This window comes from Alnus glutinosa, chromosome 4, assembly GCF_958979055.1.
Source record: "Alnus glutinosa chromosome 4, dhAlnGlut1.1, whole genome shotgun sequence".
In the NCBI taxonomy this organism is placed as follows: Eukaryota; Viridiplantae; Streptophyta; class Magnoliopsida; order Fagales; family Betulaceae; genus Alnus; species Alnus glutinosa.
Window position 1 is genome coordinate 31129621 of NC_084889.1, and position 26330 is coordinate 31155950.

At 34.3% G+C, this 26330-nt stretch overlaps 2 protein-coding genes and 1 pseudogene across 2 annotated transcripts; 2 read left to right on the forward strand and 1 right to left on the reverse strand.

Moving 5' to 3' along the window:
* Positions 1-1122: 1122 nt before the first annotated feature.
* LOC133866414 (cytochrome P450 CYP73A100-like) lies at positions 1123-3490 on the reverse strand. The gene is made up of 2 exons (XM_062302929.1): positions 2470-3490; positions 1123-2134 (listed from the first exon to the last, which is right to left on the reverse strand). Exons 1-2 carry the CDS (start codon positions 3327-3329, stop codon positions 1399-1401), a joined length of 1596 nt encoding a protein of 531 aa, XP_062158913.1. The 5' UTR covers positions 3330-3490; the 3' UTR covers positions 1123-1398.
* Positions 3491-9680: 6190 nt separating this feature from the next.
* On the forward strand, positions 9681-21194 carry LOC133866725 (biotin carboxylase 1, chloroplastic). Its single transcript, XM_062303346.1, has 17 exons — positions 9681-9937; positions 10022-10092; positions 10258-10586; positions 12261-12402; positions 14218-14316; positions 14418-14474; positions 15325-15396; positions 17072-17161; positions 17985-18044; positions 18422-18607; positions 18736-18828; positions 18951-19032; positions 19392-19498; positions 20264-20339; positions 20513-20559; positions 20653-20715; positions 20847-21194. The coding sequence occupies exons 2-17, from the start codon at positions 10048-10050 to the stop codon at positions 20901-20903; spliced, it is 1605 nt and encodes a 534-aa protein (XP_062159330.1). The 5' UTR covers positions 9681-9937; positions 10022-10047; the 3' UTR covers positions 20904-21194.
* Positions 21195-24052: 2858 nt separating this feature from the next.
* LOC133866308 (disease resistance protein RPV1-like) overlaps positions 24053-26330 on the forward strand; it is a 3397-nt pseudogene continuing 1119 nt past the window's right edge.

The following is a 26330-nucleotide window of genomic DNA, read 5'->3' on the forward strand; positions in this document are numbered from 1 at the left end:
ACACACTCCCACTCCCACATTGTCAAATGCACTCTCTGACGTGGCACAAAAAATTACCATTAGATTTAAGATGAATTTTGGTTCTGATGGTGTTTTTTAGTGCCACGTCAGGAAATGTGAGAGTGGGAGTGTGTAGCATTTCTCTTCCTTTGAGATTGTGGATTGCAACCCACTTCCCAGGATGTGGAGGAGGCATAACCTTCCTCCTCTCAAGGAGTAGGGGTGGAGGGCCGGAGTCTGTGGTCCAACCTCTTTTTTTTCTTGGATAAAAAAAAACCTTATAGTACCAACCAACCAGAAATAAAATCCCACTAATACAATCTATACACACGCAAGAACGAGCAAAAAGCTCTACAAGCCCTTACAATAGCTAACAAGAAAACAAAGGCAGACAAACAACCTGCCTAACAACTAAAAACATCAACACCTAAACAACCAGAAAGACTATAAAAAGGGAAGATTCCAAAGCTGGGCAAGCCGCAGATTCTTTCTTGTCCTCTTGAAATTCCACTCGACCAACAATCTTGTTCTAATTTCCCATTTAATCTTTGACAGTAAAGCTTCGTCAGTAGCAACACTACTGTTATGAAGCAGAGCATTCCTCTGCCTCCACAAATTATAGACTGTGATCCAACCTCTTACATAGGATGGTGAGGTTGCGCCTACTGGACCCTCTTTGTGAGGTGGATAATCATGGCTAACGCCACAAAGGAGTGGAATCTTCTCTCTGTGAAGTGGTGGCTGCCAATTTTTTTTGTTCTTCAGGATATAGTTATAATTTTAATTTTACACAAATAGTAGGTACGGCATGTTTATGTTAAATACGTGTTATTAGTGACCAGGCGTGGTGTTTATATGGCAACTGTTCTGTTAGCTTTTTGGACGAAAAATTTGACACAGGGAGTTGATTTGTGAAGTTCTAAAAACAGAGAGAAACAATTTTTTTTTTTTTTTCAAAAACAAAAAACTGAGGTAGCGATTTAAATAGTGTTAAAATCAAAGAAATTTTTAATGTCCTAAAATTATTTAGCTGCTGCTTCTATTTCTGAGGCAGCATCTCTATAGAATTTAATTTTGGTATGCTTGGATTTGAGTGTGAATTTTTCATCGAGCAATAAAGACTGCCTTCCCAACCAGAATCAATTTTTATATATAAATAAAGACTACAGAGGAAATTCTTAAGGAATTCTCATTGACTTCCAACTGCCTAAAAGCAAAAGCACATCCAAGCAGGCAGGGGGGAATAAAATAAAATGCTCACTGGAACACATTGCTATTCTAAATAAATTATCCTTTTTATTGTTTGGACTTCTTCTACGTGCCCTTTTTTGAAGTGCTTTAGTAACGATGCCTTTGACTTGGTGGAAAAAATTCACTTGGACCATTTTATGACCAAAATCATGCCGTTATCGGATCGAAGGCGACGGTTGAATGGCTTGCAATGTGCAAGCTGAACTGCCCCCCTTTTCCACTCACATCAATCTTCTCCATTCCAACCGGAGCCTTCATCTCAAAATTACACACCAATTTGGCAATCACAAGGCCTAATATTGGTAGTGCAAGTATGATCCCCGGGCAACTCCTCCTACCCATGCCGAATGGTAAGTACCGGAAATCAACTTTTCCGCCAGCCACAGCGTCCGTGCTGCCTTCCTCTTCCAAGAACCGCTCCGGCCGGAATTCCTCAGGGTTTTTCCACCATTCGGGGTTGTTTGACAGCCACCACGCATTAACTACCACCTTAGACTCTTTTGGAATGGTGTAACCCCCTAGCTTTGCTTCTTCAAGGTTCATATGGGGCACCAACAGAGGTATTGGGCTGTGCAACCTTAGTGTCTCTTTTACCGTGGCTTGCAAATAGGGTAGCTCATGCAGGTTAGATTCTGTGACTGGTTGGCCCTTCAGGACGGCTGAGATTTCATCGCGGATCTTGCGTTGGACGGTTGGATGGTTGACCAGCTCAGCTATGGCCCACTCCATGGACCACAATGTTGTCTCTATGGCTGCTACGTTGATGTTCTCCACTATGTATAGCACATTTGCTTCACTGATTTCTCCTTTCATCTCAGCATCTATTATGTGATCAATGGCACAGTTTATTTCATGTTTCTCTCCATTGGCAGCCATTATTTTCCTGTAAACACCAAAGCAATGAAAAAAAAAATTAGCATGTATTTTTTGGCACAAAGTTTTTCTCTAAATTGAGTTGAATTTCTATTAACCTGACATATATTTTTAAAATATATAATTCTTATATGCATTTTTAATAGGATTAATAAAACATATGATTCTGCCATGCATTTAAAAAGCATGTTTTAAAAACATATATCAATATTTAATAAATTAAATTCGAAGAATTTTTTCGACCCAATTTGGAGGCATATCCATGGATTAATTGTGTTGCAATCAACAATTCTTAAGAGTAAAAGTTAAAATTAACAAGGAAACAAAAGGAGAGATATATATTACCTTCTCTTCTCAACATAGAAGTTATTGAAAAAAGCTAGCCGCCGACTCTGCAAATCTCTGCACTTGTTCAAGTACCCTCTCAAGAAGGGTCGAAGCAGAGGAATGAAATCTCCATAATTATACTCGAAACTCTGAGCCAACCGACTCCTCTCGGCGTTAAATTTGGTTGCTTCGATGAACAGAGGATCCTCCTGTGACTCAAACTTTGCATCAAACATCATCCGGTACATGATATTGTAGAGCATCAATTGAAGCCGCTTCCTGATCACCAATCCCTTCGTCCTCACCCTCTCATCTCTCTTCAGATCATGAACAACCAGGTCCATCTCCTCCTCCCACATGCCACTGTAGCTGTGGACGACTTTGTTGGTGAAAAACGGCAGCGTCATGATGCGGCGCATCTTCCGCCAATGGTCGCCGTAGACGGTGAACACCATGTCCTGCCCATTGCCGGTGAATATATCGAAGACGACGTTACGCGGACGCGACCCGAACTCGACACCCTGCGTGTGGAGGACTTGGCTGGCGAGCTCGGGGCTGGAGACAACGGCTAAGTTTTTGGACCCGAGTTTGAGGAGGAACACGGGGCCATACTTTTGAGCCATGGTGGCCAAAACGCCGTGGTTCAGGTCGTTGCCGACTTGCAGCCAGTTTCCGAAGATTGGAAACGAGAGAGGGCCTGGCGGGAGGGCGCCGGAGCCGCGGCGGCCGGAGGTGGAGCCGAAGTAGTAGGCGATGAGGGGAATTAGAGGGAGGGCGGCGGAGAGAAGGGTAGGGGAGAAGAAGAAGTTGGTGGCTGAAACAAGGAAGAGTACTGTGATAAGGGTGTAGAAGATGGGCGTTGCGACGAGATGAGCCATGATCGGAGAGAGGAAGAGGAAGAAAGGGTGAATATTGTGGGAGTTGAGAAGGATGTGGAAATGGGTTTGGGTTTATATAGTGAGAAGTGGTAGGCGTAGGAGGGTTGGTGTTCAGTGGTTTCAACAGAATCCATGGGCGACCAATTGAAACCAAGGTAGGAGGAGGAGTCAGCTCTCCGACGTGAGGTCAAAGATTCAGTTGGTTGGTGTGATGCTTCTTGACGTAAGCCTAATTTCTCTTTGATTAATTTAATTCAACTTTTTCCTCAATTCATCTTCTTTTTCTCCTCTCATTCACTATATTAATAAATTTACACGTGTTAGTTTTATTAAAAATGCACATATGAATTAAATGTTTTATTTATTTTTCTTCCTTAACTCAGTTTATTAAATTGACATTTATTCTTAAAATCTGTGATTATTACATGCATTTTTAAAAATAACGACTAATTCAACCTATTAAATCGACAAATGTTAATTCTATTAAAAATAAACATGAAAATTACATGCTCTAAAAATAAATATCGGTTTAATAAATTGAACCGGAAGAAATTCTTCCAATTTAATTTAAAATAAAACTTTTTTTTTTTTTGGATTTCATATAGGATGAGAGTAGTCATTTTCCCCATTAAACCTTTGATCCTTAATATCAACGAATTTCAGTTCTTAATATCAGATAACTTTTTTATATAATAAGTAGGTTTATAGTATGATGTAAGAAGAGTATGAATAGAATTTGTGGACTAGGTCAATGGATATACATCTTAATTAAACTTAATTTCAATATGGGGTTTGATCAACAAAGAGAAACTAAATAAAAACTGTCCATGTGATTTCACCCATATGTAGTAAGCCTAAAATAATTGGCTAAAAATTTCATGCGGTAATCAACAAACACAAATAAGTCTATATACCAAACTGCTGACTAAAATTTTAATGGAAATCGTTAGATTGTCACATCAACACCGAATATATTAAGACAAGTGTTATTTACAATAAATTCGGCTTCTGTGCGGTGGTGGTGAAAACTACCGCTTAGATGCTGTGAAAATTTGTATGGCATATTTGACCAAGTATTTTTTTAATTTAAAACAATAAAGAAAAAAGAATGGGGTATGCAGTTTTCATCTCCAGTTGTAGTTAAATTTGTACTGAATGATTTAGTTGTTATATAACATAATGACTATTTGGATCGCCATATTTTACTGACATTTGGGTCAGGCTGGTCAGAATGTTTTATTTTATAGGGTTTGAAGACCTCAACTAGTTAAAAAAATAAAAAAAAAAAATCAAAAATCAAAAATCAAATCCCTAGCCAAAGACCTCATTATTTTCAACAAAAAAGAAAAAGGTACACATATTCTATCAAATTAGTACTCAATTTGTAATGTTTCCTCTCCAAACTAAAGATTGCATCAATGTCAACTAAAATAAAAAATAATTTGGAAGGGACATTGATGCAATTTTTATTTTGAATAGACATTATAAATTGGATGATAGTTTGAGAAGATGAATAAATGTATTTTTTTCTCAAAAAATAAATATAACTATGTGTGTTTTTTTTTCCTAGAAGAGTATTAAATAAATAAATACGCCGATAGTCAAACTATTTAACTCATAATCTAATATTTTATCGCCAAATTGATTATGCAGTTTTCATCTCTAGTTGTTATCCAAATATATTAATGTTTCCTTCATTTATTAGGCTGTTATTCTTTTTCCAAAACACATTTTATTTCTCTTTATTGTTTTAAATTAAAAAATATTTGGTTAAATATAGGCCACACAAATTTGGTTATTATTATTATTATTATATTATTAATAATTGTATAGTCATGGCGATATATTCAAAGATGATGTGCCTTTAAGTTCAAGATAGAGATGGGAATAAACGCAAAGCTTCACCCTGTTAGGTGAACCGTGCGAGAATGAAAAACAAAACTTATCTTTATATGAGTGATGGGTGAGATCTGTACAAAAAAGTATCAGCTTTCAGGTTTTTTTTTTTTTTTTTTTTTTTTTTTTTTTTTTTTTTATTTAAAAAATATATATATAATGAGAGGAGTAGGACCCTCAACAAATGAGTATATTTATATTGCATTGCAATTTGGGCAGCTCAAAGGGGTGGCAGAGCCCATTAGCCGCTATTAGCTTTTCTTTTTATACTAATGATTTGAGTTTGCGGGTTTGGGGGTTTAGGATCCATTACAATTGGAATATTCGAATTACATTGCAATTAAGGTAACTCAAGGGGATGAAGGGACCATTTTCCCTAGGCATGAGATCTCTGGACTCCAAGTTGGGTAGAGTAGGTGAGGAATTAAGATCATCTACAATTATTTATCCGAAATTAAGAGAATTTAGACAGGTGATTGTGATAGACTACTTGTAGAACCCACCTGACCAAATAAAAATTAAGTTATCCAACGACTTATCTGATCAGGTGAGTCTCGTAAATGGTATTTTATAATTATTTACTCGAATATTTTCAAATTCAAACAAATAATTATAAAAAATCTTGATCTGTAAGTGAGTCCCACAACTTTTTTTTTTTTTTACCTAGAGTGCCCAAATTGTACTGTAATTCCAACAGCCAATTGTAAAAAATCCTCAATTGGAGGTTAATCGAGTGCTATGGATAGGAGCTGTAAATGGTAGATCTCCATTTTTCATTGAGGTCATTTTCATGCATAATCATTAATCTATAGGCCTAAAATTCTACCTTTCCACCAACCCAATCAACATAGATAGCTGGTTTGGGTCCTTTCCGATAAAAGGACACATGAATGCATGGATTGGGCCATCAGGAAGTCATGCCCGGCAAATCTGACTTCAATTTGGTCAGGTCAAAAGGCAAAGAGTTGGAGGTTTCAACTTTCTCTTACTTATCACACGTGAAAAAACACTAAGTCATGCATTTGAATTTAAAAATTTAAGTAAATAGCTTTGTAATATGAACCGGACCTTATTCACCGAGAAATGATTTTTACATATCACTTATATATTTTTTGTACATTACTTTTCTAAATCAACCATTAAATTTATATGACCTACAAGGATTCACATGTGGATCCTATAGATCTAATGGTTGATTTAAAAAAATGATGTACAAAAAATATACAAATAATTTGCATGTAACATGTCTCTCATTCACCCCAACCAATATATTTAGTTGATATCTTGTTTAAAACAAATGTTTGGAGAATTGCAGTTTTTATTATATTATTATTATTATTATTATTATTATTATTATTAATTATTATTATTTTTTATAAATTTAGGTGACAATACATGAGTACCATGTGACCCTAACGTAGTAAAAAACTAAGCAATAAAATTTGACAGATAAGTTTGATTGTGTAATAAATGTGGTAAGTGTCACATAGACTACAACGTCAGTTTGTAAATGACTTGTAGTAAAAGTTGCAGTACTCTTAATAACACTCTAAATGGTTTCTTGCCCGGTGAAAAAGGATTAAAATAATTACAAAAAAGAAAAAAAAAATTAAGAACAAAGAAAAACTCAATTAAGTATTTTGATTTTTTTTTTTTTTCTTTCGGCCTTCAAATAATATATACTCATTTATAACATTTAGAAATACATGAGTATCACTGTTGGACCACCAAAAACAACTCATGGAGATGGACCAATAGTGCAATTTTTCCCGGGAGATAATCTCCCATCCTAACTGATGTGATAGATCTTACTAAAAATGCAAGACTTTAAGTGAAATACTTTAGGTTAAAAAAAATATATATATATCAACCATCAAACTTAAATATTTAATGACATTCATTCAACAGATCAAATATGTGATAATTTACCTAGAAATTATGACTCTAAATATATAAAGTAGTGCTTTTAAAAATAATTAAATATTATGATAAAACTTAGAGTTTAAATGAAATGTTCAAACATTATATACATAAACTTAATATTTGTATCTATGGACGGAATCATATTTTCTCATTGGAGGGAGGAGGGGTGGATAAAGCATGAATAAGGGTCAAAAACTTAATTTTATGATATATATATAGAAAATTTCAAAATCGAGAGGCCCCAACCCCTCCGAGCCCCTCGTTTTGTTTTTGTTTGTATCCTCTATCTATGATAATCTTGTTTATCATAGGTCGGCTCGTGAAACAGATATATATATATATATATGACATGGATATTAATTAAAAAATAAAAGGAGTTAATAGTAACAATGTAAGATAAATTGGCAGTTTGCCTTGGAAAAAAAAAATATAAAGTGATAGTTTTAAAATGATATGATGAGTTCTTTATGTGCAAAAATTTATTCTAATTGAGTTTATAAATTTGTCACGTGTTCCTTCTTCCTTGTTTTTTTTTTTTTTTTTTTTTTTTCCCAAATTAACATGTGAGAAGTATAAAGTTTTTTAATAGAACTATGCATATACTTATACGCTCAAAAAATCCTTATAAATTTTATGTACTGAATCAAAATATTTTAAGTTTTTAATATGGTCACTGTCCAGGTAGAATAGTCACAATTGATCTTCCCGACATGCCCTTTTACTCAGGAAAAAAAAGAAAGAAAGAAAGAAAGAAGGTTTTCAACATAATTTAGCGGAAATTTGCGACCATTCTTCATCAAATAAGCCCATTTTTAGCTTCTGGGTTTTGGCCCAAAATCCGGTTCAATTTTTCATTAAACGAGTTGTAGGGAGATAGATAGGGAGTCCAAAGCTCTTCTCCGTACCCAAAAAGAACGTTGGGCCCTTCCCAACAAAACACCAAACGGGACCCAAGCATTGAATGATATGCTAAATTATAGCTCGAATTCATTCATTCATTCTATTGAATAGCCGAAAGAGTCCTCAAAAGTGTAAAGAATAATGATATCAATTTATATTTTTATTCTTTATTAATTATAAATTATAATGATAAAAATATAAATTAATAATTGTTAATTAGTTTTTAAATTTATTTTTTAATATAAGAATTGATAAAAAGTTGGTTCATAATGTCACTTAACAAAATAAAAATAATAATAATATAGAAATATGTTTTTTAGCATTATTCAAAACACAAAATAGATCTATTCCAACGAAATAAAATCGGTTAAAATCACTTATGTTTTGAAGAGTTAGAATACCATTTGATGATGAGTTTATCACCATATATATATATTTTTTTTAACGAAAAATTTGAGTATTTCATTGATCAAATATCATGAATATAAAATTCTTACATCACAAAGCAATAAATTTTACAAAATCATAATCACATGCTATGAGGTTATATAGTCAAACAAAAATCTTACAATAAAGTGCTATCTATGACTTTCATTTTTCATTAACCCATGTACAAAAATAGTTAAAGAGCAAATATGTTCCAAGTATACTAGATTTAAGACAAGGGTAGCTAAATATCCTAGAAAAAATTATTTAAACCGGCCGTAAGAGATAACCCCTTACATCGAACTATTCAGACCGTGAAAGATAACCTCTCACACCTAACTAACATTCATCCAATAGATCGCCCATGAGAGCAAATCTAAAGAGAAGAAAACTTTTATTCAAAGTCAAAACACAACCAGCAAACAACAGCAGCGCTCAGAGAGGAGATGAACCGCACAACACAGAGGTAGATGGACAGATGCATAGCAGAGAGATCAAAGTTACTGATTTGATTGAAGAATACCTACAAACAAAAGAAAAAACCAGAATGTGAGGGGAAGGTAGGAGGGGAGAGTAGAAAGGGAAAGAGAGAGGAGGAGGGGGCAGATTTACTCCCTCCTCGTCTCAGATCTGTTTTTTGAAGGGTGAAGTCTAGTGCCGGCTTCTCTACACCAAATACACCTCAAAAATATAATGAATCCCAAAAATTATTGCCATATTGAACATGTATGAAGATAAGTATTTTAGAAGTGCGAGGTCCTCAAATAGCATATTAAGATATTATTTAATCTAAACATTGAATGTGTAAGTTTTGTTAAAATTATATTGTTAAATTATCATTTATTTTAAAAACTTATTAATTGAAATCAACAAATTTAACTATTTAATTAATACTTAAATACTCATCTCACGTGTTAATTCAAGATCTTAATTAAAAATAAGAGTAAATTGTAAAAATTAGAGTTCGAATTCATAATCTCTACTCTAACGACGGATACTATGTTAAATCATTGTGTATTTTAGAAATGATATAACATATATTATACAGAAACGTTTGGTTTCATTTATGTGACGCCTCCTAAATTGTTTAATTTATTCAATAAATAGATTTATTAATTGCATTATATAAATGATTAAATGTCAATTCCTAGTGAAAAAAAATAAAATAAAACAAACAAAGAAATGCAAAATTTAACGAGCTATACGGATTGCAGTATGCATAAAGGTCAAGCGCTCACACACACACACATTGGCGGAGCTTCCAACCTGCCAACTTCCCTCGTTTTCATCGACATCTCCTCAGTCCTCCCATCAAACTTCTTCAAATCCCAACGGCTTCACCCACTCTCGCTATCTTGCTCTTCTGTCTCTCTTAATTCCCAAGTAGCATTCTTTCCACCTCTCTCTCAAACACTCTCTGAAATTTTGGATCAGAACCGGCCATTATCTTTCCCATTCTAGAGGTAATTTTCACACTTTCGGTTGGATACTAATGCTAAGATTGATATCAGTTTTTATTTGATTCAAATGGGTTTGTTATGTTTTAGGCATTCTTTTTCCCAAAGTTCTGAAAATGGACGCCACAATGCCTTTGTGTAAATCTGTCACCTCACCCCCTGTAAGTCCCTCTGTAACTTATTTTCTCGTTTCTTTGAATGTAATTTCTGGTGCTAAGTGTTGGGTTGTGCTCAAATTGGTGGATCTTGAAATGGGTCAGAAATGAATCTTTATATTATAAAAAATTCACCAATTTTTTTTGTCGGTTTTGTTGATGCAATGGAAGGGTTTATTTGTGGGAAGAAGTGGGGGAATCAGAAGTTCCCAATGTAGCTTTATGTTGGGAAATAGAGTGAGCTTTCCTGGGCAAAGAGCTCAGGGTGCACAATTTAGCAGTGTCAAATCTAAGAAGCGTGGAGGAGCTCTCTATGCTACATGTCGTGCTGATAAGATTCTTGTGGCAAATAGAGGAGAAATTGCTGTTCGAGTTATTAGAACTGCGCATGAGATGGGGATACCTTGTGTGGCTGTTTACTCGACCATAGACAAGGATGCACTTCATGTGAAATTGGCTGATGAATCGCTTTGCATTGGTGAAGCACCAAGCAATCAGTCGTAAGTGCTCATAGTTTACTTTTCTTATTCTTGTTCCTTTACCGTTTGTTACCATAATTTCATTATTATATATGCATCTTCCTTTCTATATATGCCAGCAAATCTTTTTTATATGTTCTTTTATGTTTTGTTGATGAAACGGGAGATCTTGTTGGTATAAATCTTGAAGGTTAGGAACAAATGAGAAGAACCGATTTTAAAGAACATTTTTTCTGTACCAAATCCTGTAGGAGTGCGCCCCCAATAAAATTTAAAGGATGAATCCTCTTAGATATGGTTGGAGGTGGCACTAAAATCCGTGATGGAGTTCTAAATTTTGGTCATTCATAGCCATTACAAAAATCTTCCATGCTGTACTCAGCGTCTCTAAATTGCTTAATGTTTTATGCTAATATTCAATCCATTCTCTGCCCATATACTAAGAGATGCCAAGTCAAGCTTTATTTGTGCTTCCTGCATTATTTTCCACCTTATAAATTGAAGACATATATTTAACGTTACAAAGATTGAGATAGGTATAGTAAGCCCAAAACCTCATTGCATTGTTACTCAGCCTTGAAATCTGTAAATAAAAACTAGAAGTTAGAGTTTAATATAAAGAATATGGTTCATGTTTTTTGTATACTTTTTTGCGTACATCAGTTGGAACACTACAGACTTTTTTGTATACCTTTTTTTTATTTTAAAAAAAAAGGTAATAAGTAATAATTTTTTTATTACCAACATATTATTTTGGAAAAACTTTAGTCACCATCCTTAATATTTCATAACTATTGTAATCATACCAATAAACTTTAAAAAGTGTCAATTTAGTGTATACATTTTTCAATTTCATCCCTCAGTTATAATTTTCCGTTAAGTCCTAACGGAGGGTTGTCAAAATTCCTAAAATATCTCTAATTTTTTTTAGGGAAAAAAAGAAAAAAATTGCAAGGATTTAGGCGTTGGTCAGGATTTAACGGAATTTGTAAAAATTCTCATGCCTGAATCTTTGAAATTTTTTTTATAAATATATTATTATTATTATTATAAAAAATAGGGGTGTTTTGGAATTAACATGATTTAACAGAAAATCCTAACATAAGGGTGAAATTGAAAAAAATTGAAAGATGGATACACTAAATTGACACTTTTTAAAGTTTAAGGGTATGATTGGAATAGTGATGAAAGATCAAATGAGGTAAGTGAAATTTTCTCTATTATTTTTTAGTCTGTTATTGAGACTTTTTAACTTCCAGAAAGTTTTATTTCTTATAAGGGTATTGACTCTAAGTTGGCTGTGCAGTATTGGTTTTGAAGGATAAAGCATAAAGATCCAGTTGCAAAGAATATTGTTGAATACAACAAAGTTTCACGACCCATATGCAATTCTAGCTAGTTTAGTAATGTTTCAAATATTTTCCTCCTCACAAGTTTTGGCTTCTTCACATTTGTAATATGGAAGTAGCATTTTCTCCATAATCTCTTTTGGATGGGTTATGTTCTTTAATAATTATAATATTACAGGCTGTAATGACACTGAATGATGTTTGAAGTTGTTTCTTTCTTAAGGAAACCTCAAAGATAAACATATTTATGGCATTAAGTTTGGTCTCAATATTTGCGTTTTCCTCCAGTTTAGTTCTTGGTATGGGTGATAGTGGTGTAACATGCATGCTGATCTGTTTATTACAGGTATTTGTTAATTCCAAACGTTTTATCTGCTGCTATCAGCCGTAAGTGTACAATGCTGCATCCTGGATATGGCTTCCTTGCTGAGAATGCAGTATTTGTTGAAATGTGCAGAGAACATGGAATCAACTTTATTGGGCCTAATGTAAGTACCTCAAATAGAGAAAAGGTTTCGTTGTAGAAAGGATGCGAAGTTCATCCTCTCATTCTCAAGAACCTATCTTTTCAGGAGTCAAACTATGCTATTTAATGTGGCATTTCTTGTCAAAATTCCACGTAAGTTGAGTTAGAGATTTAAGGCACCTGTCTTCTAAAAACAAAACCAGACTGAGTGTTGTATAAGGGAGGTGGTGTAGGGTTTATATCTTAATTCCCAAAGTGAGCATGGATCCGTTGTGTGTGAATAATAAATTTAACTGATAATAAATTTACCAGTCAATACACTCCGATATTCCATTAACACGGGTTCAGTTTGTATCCAGACTGATACAATGTGATGCATATTACTATCTGCTTACGGGAAATATCTTATCATATAAGAATATTGAGCTTAGTGCAAAGGATACCTTTGTTTACCCCGTGAAAATTGATCTAAAAATTCATATTTTGTCCTGGAGTTCAACACTGATGCACTATCTAGATTGTGAAGCAAAGATCTCCTTAGAGGTTCATCAAACCATTGCTAAAGATTTTGAATGGTGTGATTTGTATTTATATTTGCTAAACCACACACTAGTTTTTCTTTTGTTTTAATATCTTTTTGTTCGTACAATATGTTTTCCCCGAAGGATATAAATCTTTTGTTTCTGGTTAGCCATCAATGCTGATGGAGGACAGATTTTCTGTGAGTTGCCTATGATTGCTTATGTGGTGGGCTAAGATAGGGATGCTTGTGAATTTAGGGCTTAGAAAGGTGGAGTGGAAGAGGTTTAAGGTTTCATGGTTTGTACCAGGGTGTGAAAAAGATTGGATTAGAAGGCAAATAGAGGCTGAACTTGATAACATCTGATTGCAGGGTTTGCTGTACATGGCAGATCTGTGGTTCTTTAGAGGTTGGTCTGATGGCTTAATGCATACTAATCTTCAAAGAAAACTTGGGTTTTTTTAAGGGTTTAAAAAGGTAAGGCATAGGGGTAAGATTTGGATTGCTAACATGGGAAGAGTAATTCAGAGATTCTGCAAAGAAGAGAGAGAGAGAGGAGGGAGAGAGAGAGAGAGAAAGGGAACACTAGGCAACTCATATTCATAGGACTCAAACACATCAATTTTAAAGTTTATGTCACGACTGAGTGAAATGTTAGTCACATTTGCATTATATTCCAAAATGATTTGTCATAGTTACTATTGGAGAATGCCAACACCCATGCAACACTTTCACAATTCATCTATAGGGAACTTAACACACTCACACACACATGCAATCCAGATATCGTAGTTTAAGTTAGTGTTTCCTTTTTCTTTCCTCCTCTTTTTTTTTCCCCACCTACAAGGGGTGTCTTGCATACTTCTTGCGCACAAGGTCGCTACCTTATTGTGTTTTCTTTTAATATAATTTATTACAAAGACTTTTAAGACTTAATTTCCCCTGTATACATGGAGAGTGGGATGGAATACTTCGCCTGTTTGTATTTTTTTCTGAATTTTTAGCTTTATCTTCTTATTTCTCTATGGGTTTGGGGTTCTCTTGTATACATCCTATGTACTTGGGTTGTGGCTGTGCTTTGAATGAAATATGCATTATATATATATATATATATATATATATATATATATATATATATATATATATATATATATATATAAAGATTTAATTTCTTTTGTTTATGTATTTTGAATGTCTAAACAGATGGTTAAATTTTCTGACACATATAGAAAGATGTTATTGGGAGTCCATGGTCGAAGTCATTTTTTATTCCGAGAGTTTGGGCAAGAAATTTGAATTCCTGGTTACATTTTGCAGCCTGACAGTATCCGTGTTATGGGTGACAAGTCAACTGCTAGAGAGACAATGAAGAAAGCAGGTGTTCCAACCGTACCAGGAAGTGACGGACTGTTGCAGGTATCATGTGGTGTTATAATATTTTACAACTTGGTAAAAATTTGTGAGATCGCTTTTGTTATTGTTTGGCAAAACGTCTTTTACCATAATTGCCATTACAGAGCACAGAAGAAGCAGTCAAGCTTGCCCATGAGATTGGATTTCCTGTTATGATTAAGGTAAATAATTTTGTCTTAGTGATTTGTTTTATGATGGTTAGTACACAGTGTGCCTTTTGTGGCACCTGGAATTACAATAGACATCCACTCTATCTTTACGGGCTAACTTATGATTAGTAGGAATTTTATCATGCTTCTGACTAGAATACATCTGCTTAATTTTCTGGGGCTTTTGATGAGCAAACAAAGCGGAAATTACAGAGTTCATACATTCCATTTTCTCTAATTATGTTTTACCAATAGAACATAGAAATAAACTGGAAAGCGCAAATTAGTGTCACAAACACCTATAAATTATTAAAGTCACTCATCAGATGAAAATTTTAAGATTTTCCTTTTTAGAAAAGCAAAACATACTTATGAAATGGTCCAAGCCATGAAAGTGTTTAATTGAAACTATATGAGAAGTGGAGTGTACTTGTCACTTATTTTTACAATTTTTTTTTTCTTTCTTTTTCAAAACCCTTTGGGTTTAAGGTTTGACATGAATTCAAGTGTAGAGGTCTGTGAGAAACACCTCAGTGGGTGATCATCTCCTTTACAACTATTGCAGTTGTTAATTGTTACCTATAACTGTGTTAAGAATGGTTTCACTACATTGTGCATACTTATTCAACTTCCCTAGGTCTATTCTCTACAATCTCATGATTTCTATGTTGCATGTCTACATAAGAGATTAAACGCAATTGAAACAATGACATTGTTTATGCCTTGCATCAACTCATCAAAATTCTTGCAAAGGGGTCAATCTTATCGTTTGGAAGCATAATGAAAACAATATCCCTGAACTCCTACAACTCTGCAGTTAAATGAAGTATTAAATCTTATCTTTAAATCTTATGCTTTCAAGGCAACAGCAGGTGGTGGAGGTCGTGGCATGCGTCTAGCTAAAGAACCTGATGAGTTTGTGAAGTTACTACAGGTATTTCTCCCAATGCATTTTCCTGTTATGTTACTTCAGGATGCCTGCTATATAAACTGTTTGATGTTTGAACTTCCACAAATTTCTAGTCACCTCTTAAAAGTTGATATTTGTTACATAGTGAAAAAGAAGAAGTGTTGAATGGTTTAAAACTTAATGATCTCCCTATTGTAAGTTATATTAATTATTTTATGGTAGCACCTCCGTCCTACATAAGAACGCTGTGAAGGGTGAAGTCATGGAATCAAAATCCATCGGTTGCATGTATAACTTACCAATAAAAAACAGACTTAATACGTGTAGATTATTAAATTAGGTTGTTGTATGGGTCTGTTTGTGCTTCTCTCTTCCTCTCTGGAATGATGAAATATAAAATAAAATTTTCTGTGATCTTTGAAGTGTTTGCTAGTTGCTGCTAATTTGATACTTGCAGGAAAAAACTTACTTGTCCAAGATGCAGGATGTTTCAAAAACTTAGCCCTAATTTTTTTTTAAAAAAAAATAGACGCGGAAATGTTGTAGAATGACCAAGGATGAGCATATATCGGCAATAGAGGGTTTTCAGAATTCTTTTAGGGTTTAAGGGGTTATTAAATGTTTAAAGTAGGGGGTTATTACAGTTGATTTCTATAAAGTGAGAGGCAGTAACGAGGAGAATACATTAAAGAAACAGAAAGAGAAACATAGTGATTTCTCTATGTGCCGTTTAAAGTTGCAATCTTAATTGAATTATTGCCATCTTCAAAAGATAATGGAAGTTTATTCTTATAGATTCAAACATTCAAATTCCAATGAGTCTTAAGCTCTTGACCTTAAATCTGTTTAACTGATATGATCCATCAATAGAAACTAGAATTAGAAATAAAAGAAACATCAAAAGGACAGGAAAAATAAAATACCTTGTTTGTTTTTAACTAGCCAAGAGAATGAACTACCCCCAACAGATGATCTAGATTGAATTGCTACTAGAGTGTGATTAGCTGTACTATAGTAACACAAACAATAGAGTGTGACTATAGGGTGAACAAGACCTATTGTGTTGACCTGAAAGTTTGTACTACTAAAATATTGAAACTGTTACAATGGGCATTTTTTTAAGAAACAAGGAGCTTGACTGGCTTGGGGCCCACAGACTGAATTTTCGGTTTCTAAAGCCAATCATATATGTTCAGTTACTCAATGACATCACACACACACACACACAATATTTATATGTTTCAATGTATCTAGTTGGCCTTTCTTTTCAAAATTCTGAGGCATGAATAATGATAGCATCTTGTAGTTACGGAAGTAGTGAAATACTTGTTAAAGTCTCTCTCGCTCTATCCCTCTCCCTCTCTCCATTTAATCGTTCTGTTGCTGCCACTGCTGCTGCTGAGGCTGTTGCATCCCCTGAATGTTGTCTTGTGTAATGAATTTGTCATTCTTCGCTTACATGCTTTTGACATTTTTTATTTTTTTTTTATTTATTTTTTTTATAAATTTAATTAATCTACTTCAGAATTCCACTTTCTGCGATATTTTGTTTTCCTCCTCTTATTTAATTGAACTTATATTTCATTTTTGGTTCCAATCAGTTACTGAAAACTAAATAGCACAATTAATTTTTTATAAAGAAATTTATTTACTTGTTTTTATGAAATTTATATTAAATTGAGTCTGAATCAATTTGCAGCAAGCCAAGAGTGAGGCTGCAGCTGCCTTTGGAAATGATGGAGTTTATTTGGAGAAGTACGTTCAAAATCCAAGGCACATTGAGTTCCAGGTGACTTCTGGGTGTTCTGATATCTTTTCAAATCTATCATCTCTTAAAGTTACAAAGGAATTTCATTTAACTTAAGTCAGAAAAGGTAACTCTAGAAAGGCCACTACTGAGGAGAATAAGTCCATACTTCATGGAGACATTCTATTTGACTGTCTTTTATTGAAAAAATTACTCAGCATTTCTGGATCTTTAAGCTCAGCTGGAGAAATCATCCAGTTAATTTAGGGACCATTAAGGGCGTCCTGAGCGCTCTAGATCTGCCCACTAATAGACTACATGATCTCAGGCTCTATGCAAACTTCAGACTGTGCTTACCTCCAGTCTGTTTAATTGAAGGTTTCAGTTATTCTAATGTTCCAAACTCATAGCAGCTTGTTTTAAATGATTTGTATTTCTCTAGTCAAGACAGAAATAGTTATCCAACTCATAAGGTAAATCATGGATAGATAGTTTCAATGAGTAAGTGTGGGACGCTTTGTTTTAGATTTATATGAGTGTAAAGATAAGGCCAATTAGCTCTTTAGTATATGCTACTGTAAAGATTCAAATGAATTCTAAGGGTGTTGATTCAGGAATGTTCGTTACCATAAAACTGAGTCGACTTGAAAGGTTGATTCTGGACAATGAGAAATTTTTTTTGGTGGGAGAAAGTAGGGAAATAATATTGAGTTGACATATTGTTTTAGTAAGGTAATATTGGCCAAGAAATGAAGAAAAAAAGGGTAAGGTAATATATAGTGTGTTTTTAGTTAATTTCCATTTGCCAATCTGACTCCTGCATGCAACTTTTGGTTTATTACTAGCGTTCTATATGGTTTTACAGGTTCTTGCGGATAAATATGGCAATGTCGTTCACTTTGGAGAGCGTGATTGCAGCATCCAGGTACCGGAACCCACTCATTCCTCCTTTTATTTTTGGGACAGTTTGTCAAACTGATTTCTGAGTGGTTGCTGAATCCAACTTATGAAAATAGAGCTGGCTTCATATTCACAATTGAGTAACCAAGTTATAAGTTCTATAGGCAAATGGAAGTATCTGAAGCTGGTAAATACTAAATACTTTTGTTGACATTTGATCCGTTCAAGTTAAGAAATAGAGACCTTACTCTCAACTCTATTCACATTTTGGCTTTTGTTTTGTTATTGTTCAATGTTAGATTTGATTTTTTGGAAGGCTTTTGGGTGAAGTCTCTTGCAACTACTTTTGAAATGCAAGTAAAAAATATGTGATAAGCCCTCTCGACTGTGGTTTTTGTACAGAGACGGAATCAAAAGCTGCTGGAAGAAGCTCCCTCTCCTGCATTGACCCCTGAGTTGCGGAAGGCCATGGGTGATGCCGCAGTTGCAGCAGCAGCATCTATAGGTTATATTGGTGTTGGAACAGTTGAGTTTCTTTTGGATGAAAGAGGTTCCTTCTACTTTATGGAAATGAACACCCGGATCCAGGTAGAAATAATTTCTTGAGAATGCGGATTTGAATAAGAATGTTTAAAAACATATTAGGGGACTAATCACAAGTAATGGTAAATAATGCTTTTCCATCTTTTTTGTTTTGGTTGGCTGAGGGGACTCAGGTTGAGCATCCTGTGACAGAAATGATTTCCTCTGTGGACTTGATTGAGGAACAAATTCGTGTAGCTATGGGAGAAAAACTCCAGTACAAACAGGTAGTGAGAAAGGGATACCCTAGTTATAAGCCTTAAGCATAAAATATTTTATCCGAGAAAAGAAAGAAGTCCTTATCATAAAATACAATGCGTTTAATTTCTTGCTGAGATTCTATCTACAGGAAGATATTGTGCTTAGAGGACATTCAATTGAATGCCGAATCAACGCCGAAGATGCCTTCAAAGGATTTCGACCTGGACCAGGTATGTTTAGATAATGTGCCTGTGGTTTATTTCTTGCATGCATGTGCACCAAAATCCTTTCTGAGATACTGTTCTCTCAAGTTTGTTAGATTGCCTAACAAGTGCCATTTGCACGCAGCTGGGCCATGTAGTAATGTTGCTAAATTTTCCTTTTATTTTTCCTTCTTAGAATGTAGTCAAGCCCTAATAACTAAGAGGTTACAAGCTTCAAGTTGCTAGTTTTGCCCTTTTTACTAGGTGTATGCTTCGATGCATACTCCCTAGCCAGATTCAGAATACTAGAATGAAACAAATTATTGTTTACTGTTATAATTAATTTATAATTGTTGCCAATCTTTTCTATGTACTTTGGACAACAGGGAGAATAACTGCATATTTACCATCTGGAGGCCCATTTGTTAGAATGGATAGCCATGTTTATCCTGACTACGTGGTTCCTCCGAGCTATGATTCCCTTCTTGGAAAGGTCAGTAACATTTTTCCTTTTAGAAGTTTATGTTTCTCCTTGTGTGATGCGGTGCATGTATCAGTTGATCTCATTGAGTATTAGTGTGGATGTGTACTGATTCATAGGGATGTATATTAGTGTGCTGTTGTATGTGTATTCTGTGTGTTCAGAATTGTTTGTGTATCAATAATCTATGTGGCTCAGTTCATACAGATATTAGTAGTACAGACGTAAATAAGGGCCACTTTTCTGCCCTTCTAACTTTCCTTATATCTATATATTTTCAGTCATTGATGTCTAGGTGCTTAGGCTCATTGTGTATGGATGGATGGTGAAGTATAAAAAACTTTGGTTTCAGTAACTTTCAATTGGACTTGTTAATGACCGATGGAATTGAATTGGTTAAAAAATAGATTAATGGAGAAACGATTAAGAGCACACATTTTGGCTTCAGGTCCTATAGTGAGAGTTTTGGGCAGATAGCAAATAAATTAAGTTTCAGTCTTTAGATCTCTTAGTTAATAATCTACATAAAGTGTCTTATATCTTGACATTTATGATATATATATATATATATATATATATATATATATATATATAGTTCAAGAGTGAAGTACATTTTCATTTAGAAATATATTTCTTGCCACTTAGCATTGTTTAGGTGATGGATGTACAGCTTATGGTGGATTTATGATGCAAAATCTATGGCTTCTCATCCAAATTGAAATTTTTGCTACAAATTGTTGTTCTAATTAGTTTGGCAACTTTGGCACCATGTTGCAGCTTATTGTATGGGCTCCAACAAGAGAAAAGGCAATTGCACGCATGAAAAGGGCTCTTGAAGACACTGTTATTACAGGTAACATTAATGTTGTCAAATAGAGGTGTCCGCACTCTTCTCTATTGTGTTTTTTCATTCATATACTCATTGATTATAATTGTTTTGTGCTTGACATCTATATATTTTTCTTGATTAGTCCTCCCTTTTGGATTCTTTAACTAAGCATTTCAACTTTGAACACTTTGCCGCAGGGGTCCCTACAACCATCGAATACCATAAACTTATCCTTGATGTAGAGGTAGGCAAGCTTTGATATGTATCCTTTCTTCTGAAATTTTTATTTAGTTGCTGTGGAACTATCTAATTTGTAATATTTGCCATTTTATGACAGGATTTTAAAAATGGCAAGGTTGATACTTCTTTTATCCCAAAGCACGAGCAGGAATTACAAGCGGTAAGAATCTGATTAACCCTGAAATAACCTCATTTCTAAAGAAATTAACAAGAAGCTACATGAAGAGACAAATTACAACTAGAGAGTGATTCTATCTATATGCTTTGACATGGGCTCTTGTGTGCCTACAGCCTCAGAAACTGGTGCCAGTGACGCCAAGCAAAGAAGTAGCAACATCAGCTGCTTAGATGGATCTCTTGCTCTGAGTTCGAGTCAAGCCATAACTTTACACACCCAAAATGGTCACTACTATTTCTTGTGTTTGAAGAAGGCGCATGGAGTGCATGCTGTCATGATGCTGCAGAAGGCTGATGCAAGATGTTTAATTGTTTCCATTAGGCCTCCTTTTTGCAGATATTCTTTTTTCTCTTTTTGTTAAGTGATGATGGTATTGATATTCCTGAAAGGTATTCTATTTGATTTGCTCCTAATTAGGTCACATTTGATATCGGATTAAGTATATTTTGGTTTTTGCTTTCCTTGTGATGGGCCAGGAAGAGGGGTATAATATAAGTACTCTTATTAAAAGGCTGAACGTAGGGTGTTTGTAACTCAAGTCAAGCCTAGTAACTAATATTTAAGATAATAATTAAATAATACAAATGGGCAATTTTTTATTTTATTTTTCATTGTAAATGCAATTAAAAACTTCGATTTTTTTTTCCTCATCTTTTTTTATGATCTGTCTCTTCATGATCTACAAACTTACAAAGGAAACCAGAAACACCTTTTCAAGGCTGAGGGCAATGTGATGGCCATCAATAAAAATTTGACACATCATTTTTATGACACTAAATATACTAGAGTCTAAAACAGGATCATTACTTTTCTTCTAATGTTGTTGCATGTCTTGGGGTTTTTGTTGTTTCTGAGTTTAATTTGTTGGGGGGTTTGTCGTTCTGAGTTTTATTTTCATGGGTTTATGTTGTTTCGGTCATAAAAAAATGCATTTTTTTTTTTATTATTTTTTTTTTTCCAGCTTGTTTTATGGGAATTATGGTTCAGTTTTTGGATGGTGTTGCTGCTTCTATAGTTGTCAATCTTGGGTTTGCTGTTTCTGAGTTTAACTTGTAAAGGTCTTGTTTTTTTGGAGTTCAATTTTTTGATGGGGTTATGTTGTCGTAGATTCGGCTAAGAGAAAGAGAAGGCTCAGAGATAGAGACGATTTTATCTTTTCTGGGTTTTTTTGGGCAGATCCGGTGGAGGTGGTCGGTCTTTGCAAAGTGCTCTTTTGTCTTTTGATTTTGTTTTTTGATATAAAATCTGGTGTTTTCAAGTCTAACATTTAATGTATGTTTAGATGATGTGTCAATATCTTATTAGAGACGGTAAATGTTGAGTTTTAATGCCTATCCTTATCAAGGGGCTCTCTTATGAGAAAGTCTAATGTGAATTTCATCAAGAGCAAAAATTCAATAAGGACGACATGTTGTCAAACAAACTTAATTTCTTTTTTACGCCCATTTTTTTTAAGCCTCTGACCTACGTGTTTTCTCGATACAGAGCAGCATCATACTTTTCTCCATAAAATGTTTTTTTTTTCGTCTCTTTTGAGCCTTTGGATGGAATTGTGGGCGATCAATTTTAAGCCGTTCAATAAAATGGCATAGTAAGGGTGTACAAGCGAAACGAGTTATTAGCCGCTAATAACTTCTTAGGCCAGTTGCTGTTATCGATTTTAGGAATTGCCGAAAGTTGGGGTTATTAGTTGCTAATTACTGTTGGTCAGTTGCCATTTGCGATTTTAGGGATTGACGAAAGTGGTTAATAACGGAAAACCGGTCTATAATATATAATAAAAATAATAATAGTAGTAATAATTAAAACCAGTTTTAATTTCGGTGGTGAGACTCTCAATTAGTGAGCTTGTTTGGCAAGCTCCAGAACAGAACAACATAATGATGTTACTGTTCATGTACTTTTTTTTTTTTTTTTTTTTTTTTTTTTTCACTTTTTATGTTTTTTACTACCAATCAATATCAAAACATTCATACTTTTTTCACTTTTTATATCACATCAACAATTTTTTATTACTATTCAAATAAAAAAAAATTCATTACGATATAAATTTTTTTCTTTTTTTTATACAAATTCTTTTTATTTTATATCACATCATCACTTTTTACTAATTTTAAAACTAACAACCCATTACTCTGTTCTGTTCTGTATATGTTTTTGCCAGACAAGCCCAATATCTTGTGTGATTAAATAATAAAAAATTTGTTACTTAATTGATATTGCCAGAGTTAAATTGATATTCCTCTACCTGCTTCGTTCACATACATAAATGATTGATGTTACTCATAACCGGATTGAAGTGACAAACACGTGTGGACGCCATTTTTCACTTCACCCACCTGCAGGGACGGAGCCAACATTTTAGTGGGAGCGGGCCATATATATATATATATATAAAGTTAAATTTTAAGTAAATTAAACATATTTTCATATTTTTATTATTTTCTTTAAATTAAAAATTAATAAGAAAAATTGGAAAGAAAGTTTTTTGGGAAAAAAAAAAAAAAGGAGTAAAGAAAATCACTGTCCAGATATTCAGAAAATGAAAAAAAAAAATGATCAGTTTTTATATTGAAATTAAGAAATTTAGTTGGATGAATTATGTGTTTCTTAGCATTCTGGCAAGGATTTACCTAGCTAAATGATATGACTTTTGAAGCTAACATTCTCTTACTCATTTTGTTAGAACAGTTCACTCTAACCAGTGGCGAAACCAGAATTTTGGTTGAGGGAAGTCAAAATTAAAAGATAAAATTATTAAAAATTATTAAAAAAATATACCTAAGAAATAAATAAACTATATATATTAGAGTTCTAACTCTCAATAGAATCATTGTTGCATGCTCTTCGTAACAATTATATATTTCATACAATTAAAATATGTAACAACTAACAAAGATATATATATATATATATATATAAAAAGAAAGGATTAACTTTCTGCTCTATTATGGACAATTTTTTTTACTGTACATGTTTCTCCCTCTTAAAAGTTAAAACAAAGAAAAGAAAAAAGAAATGCTCACTAACTGATTTAAGAAAAATCGCAAATTGTGAATGGTTTATGATTTTCGAGGACAATTTGACAAGACGAGTGTTACTGCCTTATTTAATATCAGAGTTTTAAATAAATAGCTAGGTTTATGCTGTTTTAGGCTTTCAGGATATTATTTTATTTAAGCCTTGCAACTCTTTTAAGGCTTTCATAGTTTTTGGCTCTTTTTTTTTTTTTCGTCTAAATGGCCTCTCTACAAACATCGTCGCATTAAGTCAAACTGCGTTTTACGTCAAAATGGACCCTCCTCCTGCTCCTCATCATTATCAGCCAAACCAAAATTAGGGATGGCCCTTTTCACGACGGTGATGGAGGAGATAACAGCGTACACGGGGCTCTCACCGGCGGCCTTCTTCACAGTCATCGTTCTCGTGGTTGCACTTTACAGAACGGTGTGCGGCATGTTTGTTGCTATGGCCAGAAACACCAACAATTCTAGTAATTCTACTACACAGCCGCTCCACCTGGGAGAAGTAACTGAGCATCAATTAACTGCTTCTGCAGCCCAATTATCTCTACTAGGTACTAGTCGCGAGAGGACGACTTCTAATTCCATGGCCTTCCAAGGAGTCTCTTCCTCGTCTTCTTCCACCTGTCGATGGAGGTACGATGTATTCTTGAATTTTAGAGGCGAAGATACTCGCCGCAATTTTACTGCCCATCTACACAAGGCTTTGGTTTCAAAGGGAATCACCACCTTCATAGATGATGGTCAGCTTAGAAACGGAGAGGAAATTTCTCCAGTGCTTCTCAGAGCCATTGATGAGTCAAGGATTTCAATCGTTGTATTCTCCAAAAACTATGCATCGTCTAGATGGTGCTTGGACGAGTTACAGGAGATCGTTGAGTGTAAAAAAACAAAGGGACAAATTGTTGTACCAGTGTTTTACAAGATAGACCCATCGGATGTACGACATCAGAAGAATAGTTTTGAAAAAGCATTAGCTAAACATGGAGAAAGGTAGAGGGCATGGTCACATGTATTTTTTCAATACTGTTTTTTATAATTTAAATTTTATTTAGATTTTTTATGTAACTTTTTTTTTTTTTTTTTAGCTTTTCTAAAACATCCAAATATAATTTCGAAAAACAAATTCTCGCGATATTTTCAAATTTTCAAAAAAACCGAGCCTTTAAGGATGACATCAAACTGCAAAGGTGGAAGGCAGCCCTAACACATGCGGCCAATGTGTCCGGGTGGCATTTAGATAATAACAGGTATTTCTTTTCGGTATTATGCATTCATTGTAAGTATTTTATTTATTTATTGTTTAGATTTCAATTACAATACGTGCATACATATTACATGCATATATTTATTCGTGTCTGAGTCTTTGTGTGTCTCTATGTATGTGTTTGAGATCTTGGACATGGGAGTGAGAACTAAAGAGAAATTTAGGAGAGAAACTTAAGGCTCATTTGTTTCGGCCTTATGGGTAAAATGTGTTCGGTAGGAAAAATATTTTTCGGCGTTTGCTACGTAAGGAAAATCATAATTGTTTATTCATTAAATCATATTAACTTATATACTTCAATTTTTATTCATAACATAAAAATATTAATATAAAAATTAATTAACCTAATAATTTGAGTTTCGGTAGTAGTTTGGCGGAGGCCTGTCAGTGGTTGACGGTGACCTGGTAATGGTTCGACAATAGTCTGGAGATGGCTTAGTGGTGGTTTAGTGTTGCCTGGGGTTGTCCGGTAGTGCTTGGTGGGAATGTGACGATGGTGAGGAGGTGGCCAATTAGTGGTCTAGGGGGTTTGGTGCTGATTCGGGAATAGTTTGGAGGTGGTCCAAGGTGGCTTGGTGGTGATCCAAGGTGACTTTGTTGTGGTTTAATGGTGGTCTTGGAGTGGCTCAGTGGTTGTCCAATATATGGTGGTAATTTAGGCCTGTACAAGCGGTTACAATTAGCGGTTGTTAGCTCTAACCGCTAACTGCAACCACTTAAGACGGTTATTGGATTTTAATAGCCGCAACTACTCTGCTTAGGTGGTTAGCAATTATTTTATAACCCGCAATTAGTGGTATTCAAAACCCAAAACTGCCGGTTGATAACTGCTTTTTATATATGGGATTTTGGTCTTTCTTAGCCGTCTTTTTGGTTCATGTTAAATAATTTCGGATTTTATTTTTTATTTTTTTAAATAATAAGGATTGATCCATTAATTAGGATGTAATATCTAGAAAACTTAAGGGCTTTAAGGTAAATTACTAGGGTTAAAAAAACAAAACCTGATCCGTGGGTGTGGGTGTGGGGGATGAGCCATCTCCACCCCCCCCCCCCCCCCCCCCCCCCCCCCCCACCCCCCCACAAAAAAGAAAAAAAGAAAAAAGAAGAAGAGGATGAAGAAGAAGAAGAACGAAAAAGAACAAACAGAGGAGAATAGACACAGAGAGAAAGAAAAGGAGAGAGGGGGGATGGTAGAAGGTAGAAATTAAAGTAACTGGTTGACGCAGAGATTTTCTCTTCCAAAAATGAAAATTTTCTTGCCTTTATATTAAATATATAATATAAATATCTATATGATTTATATA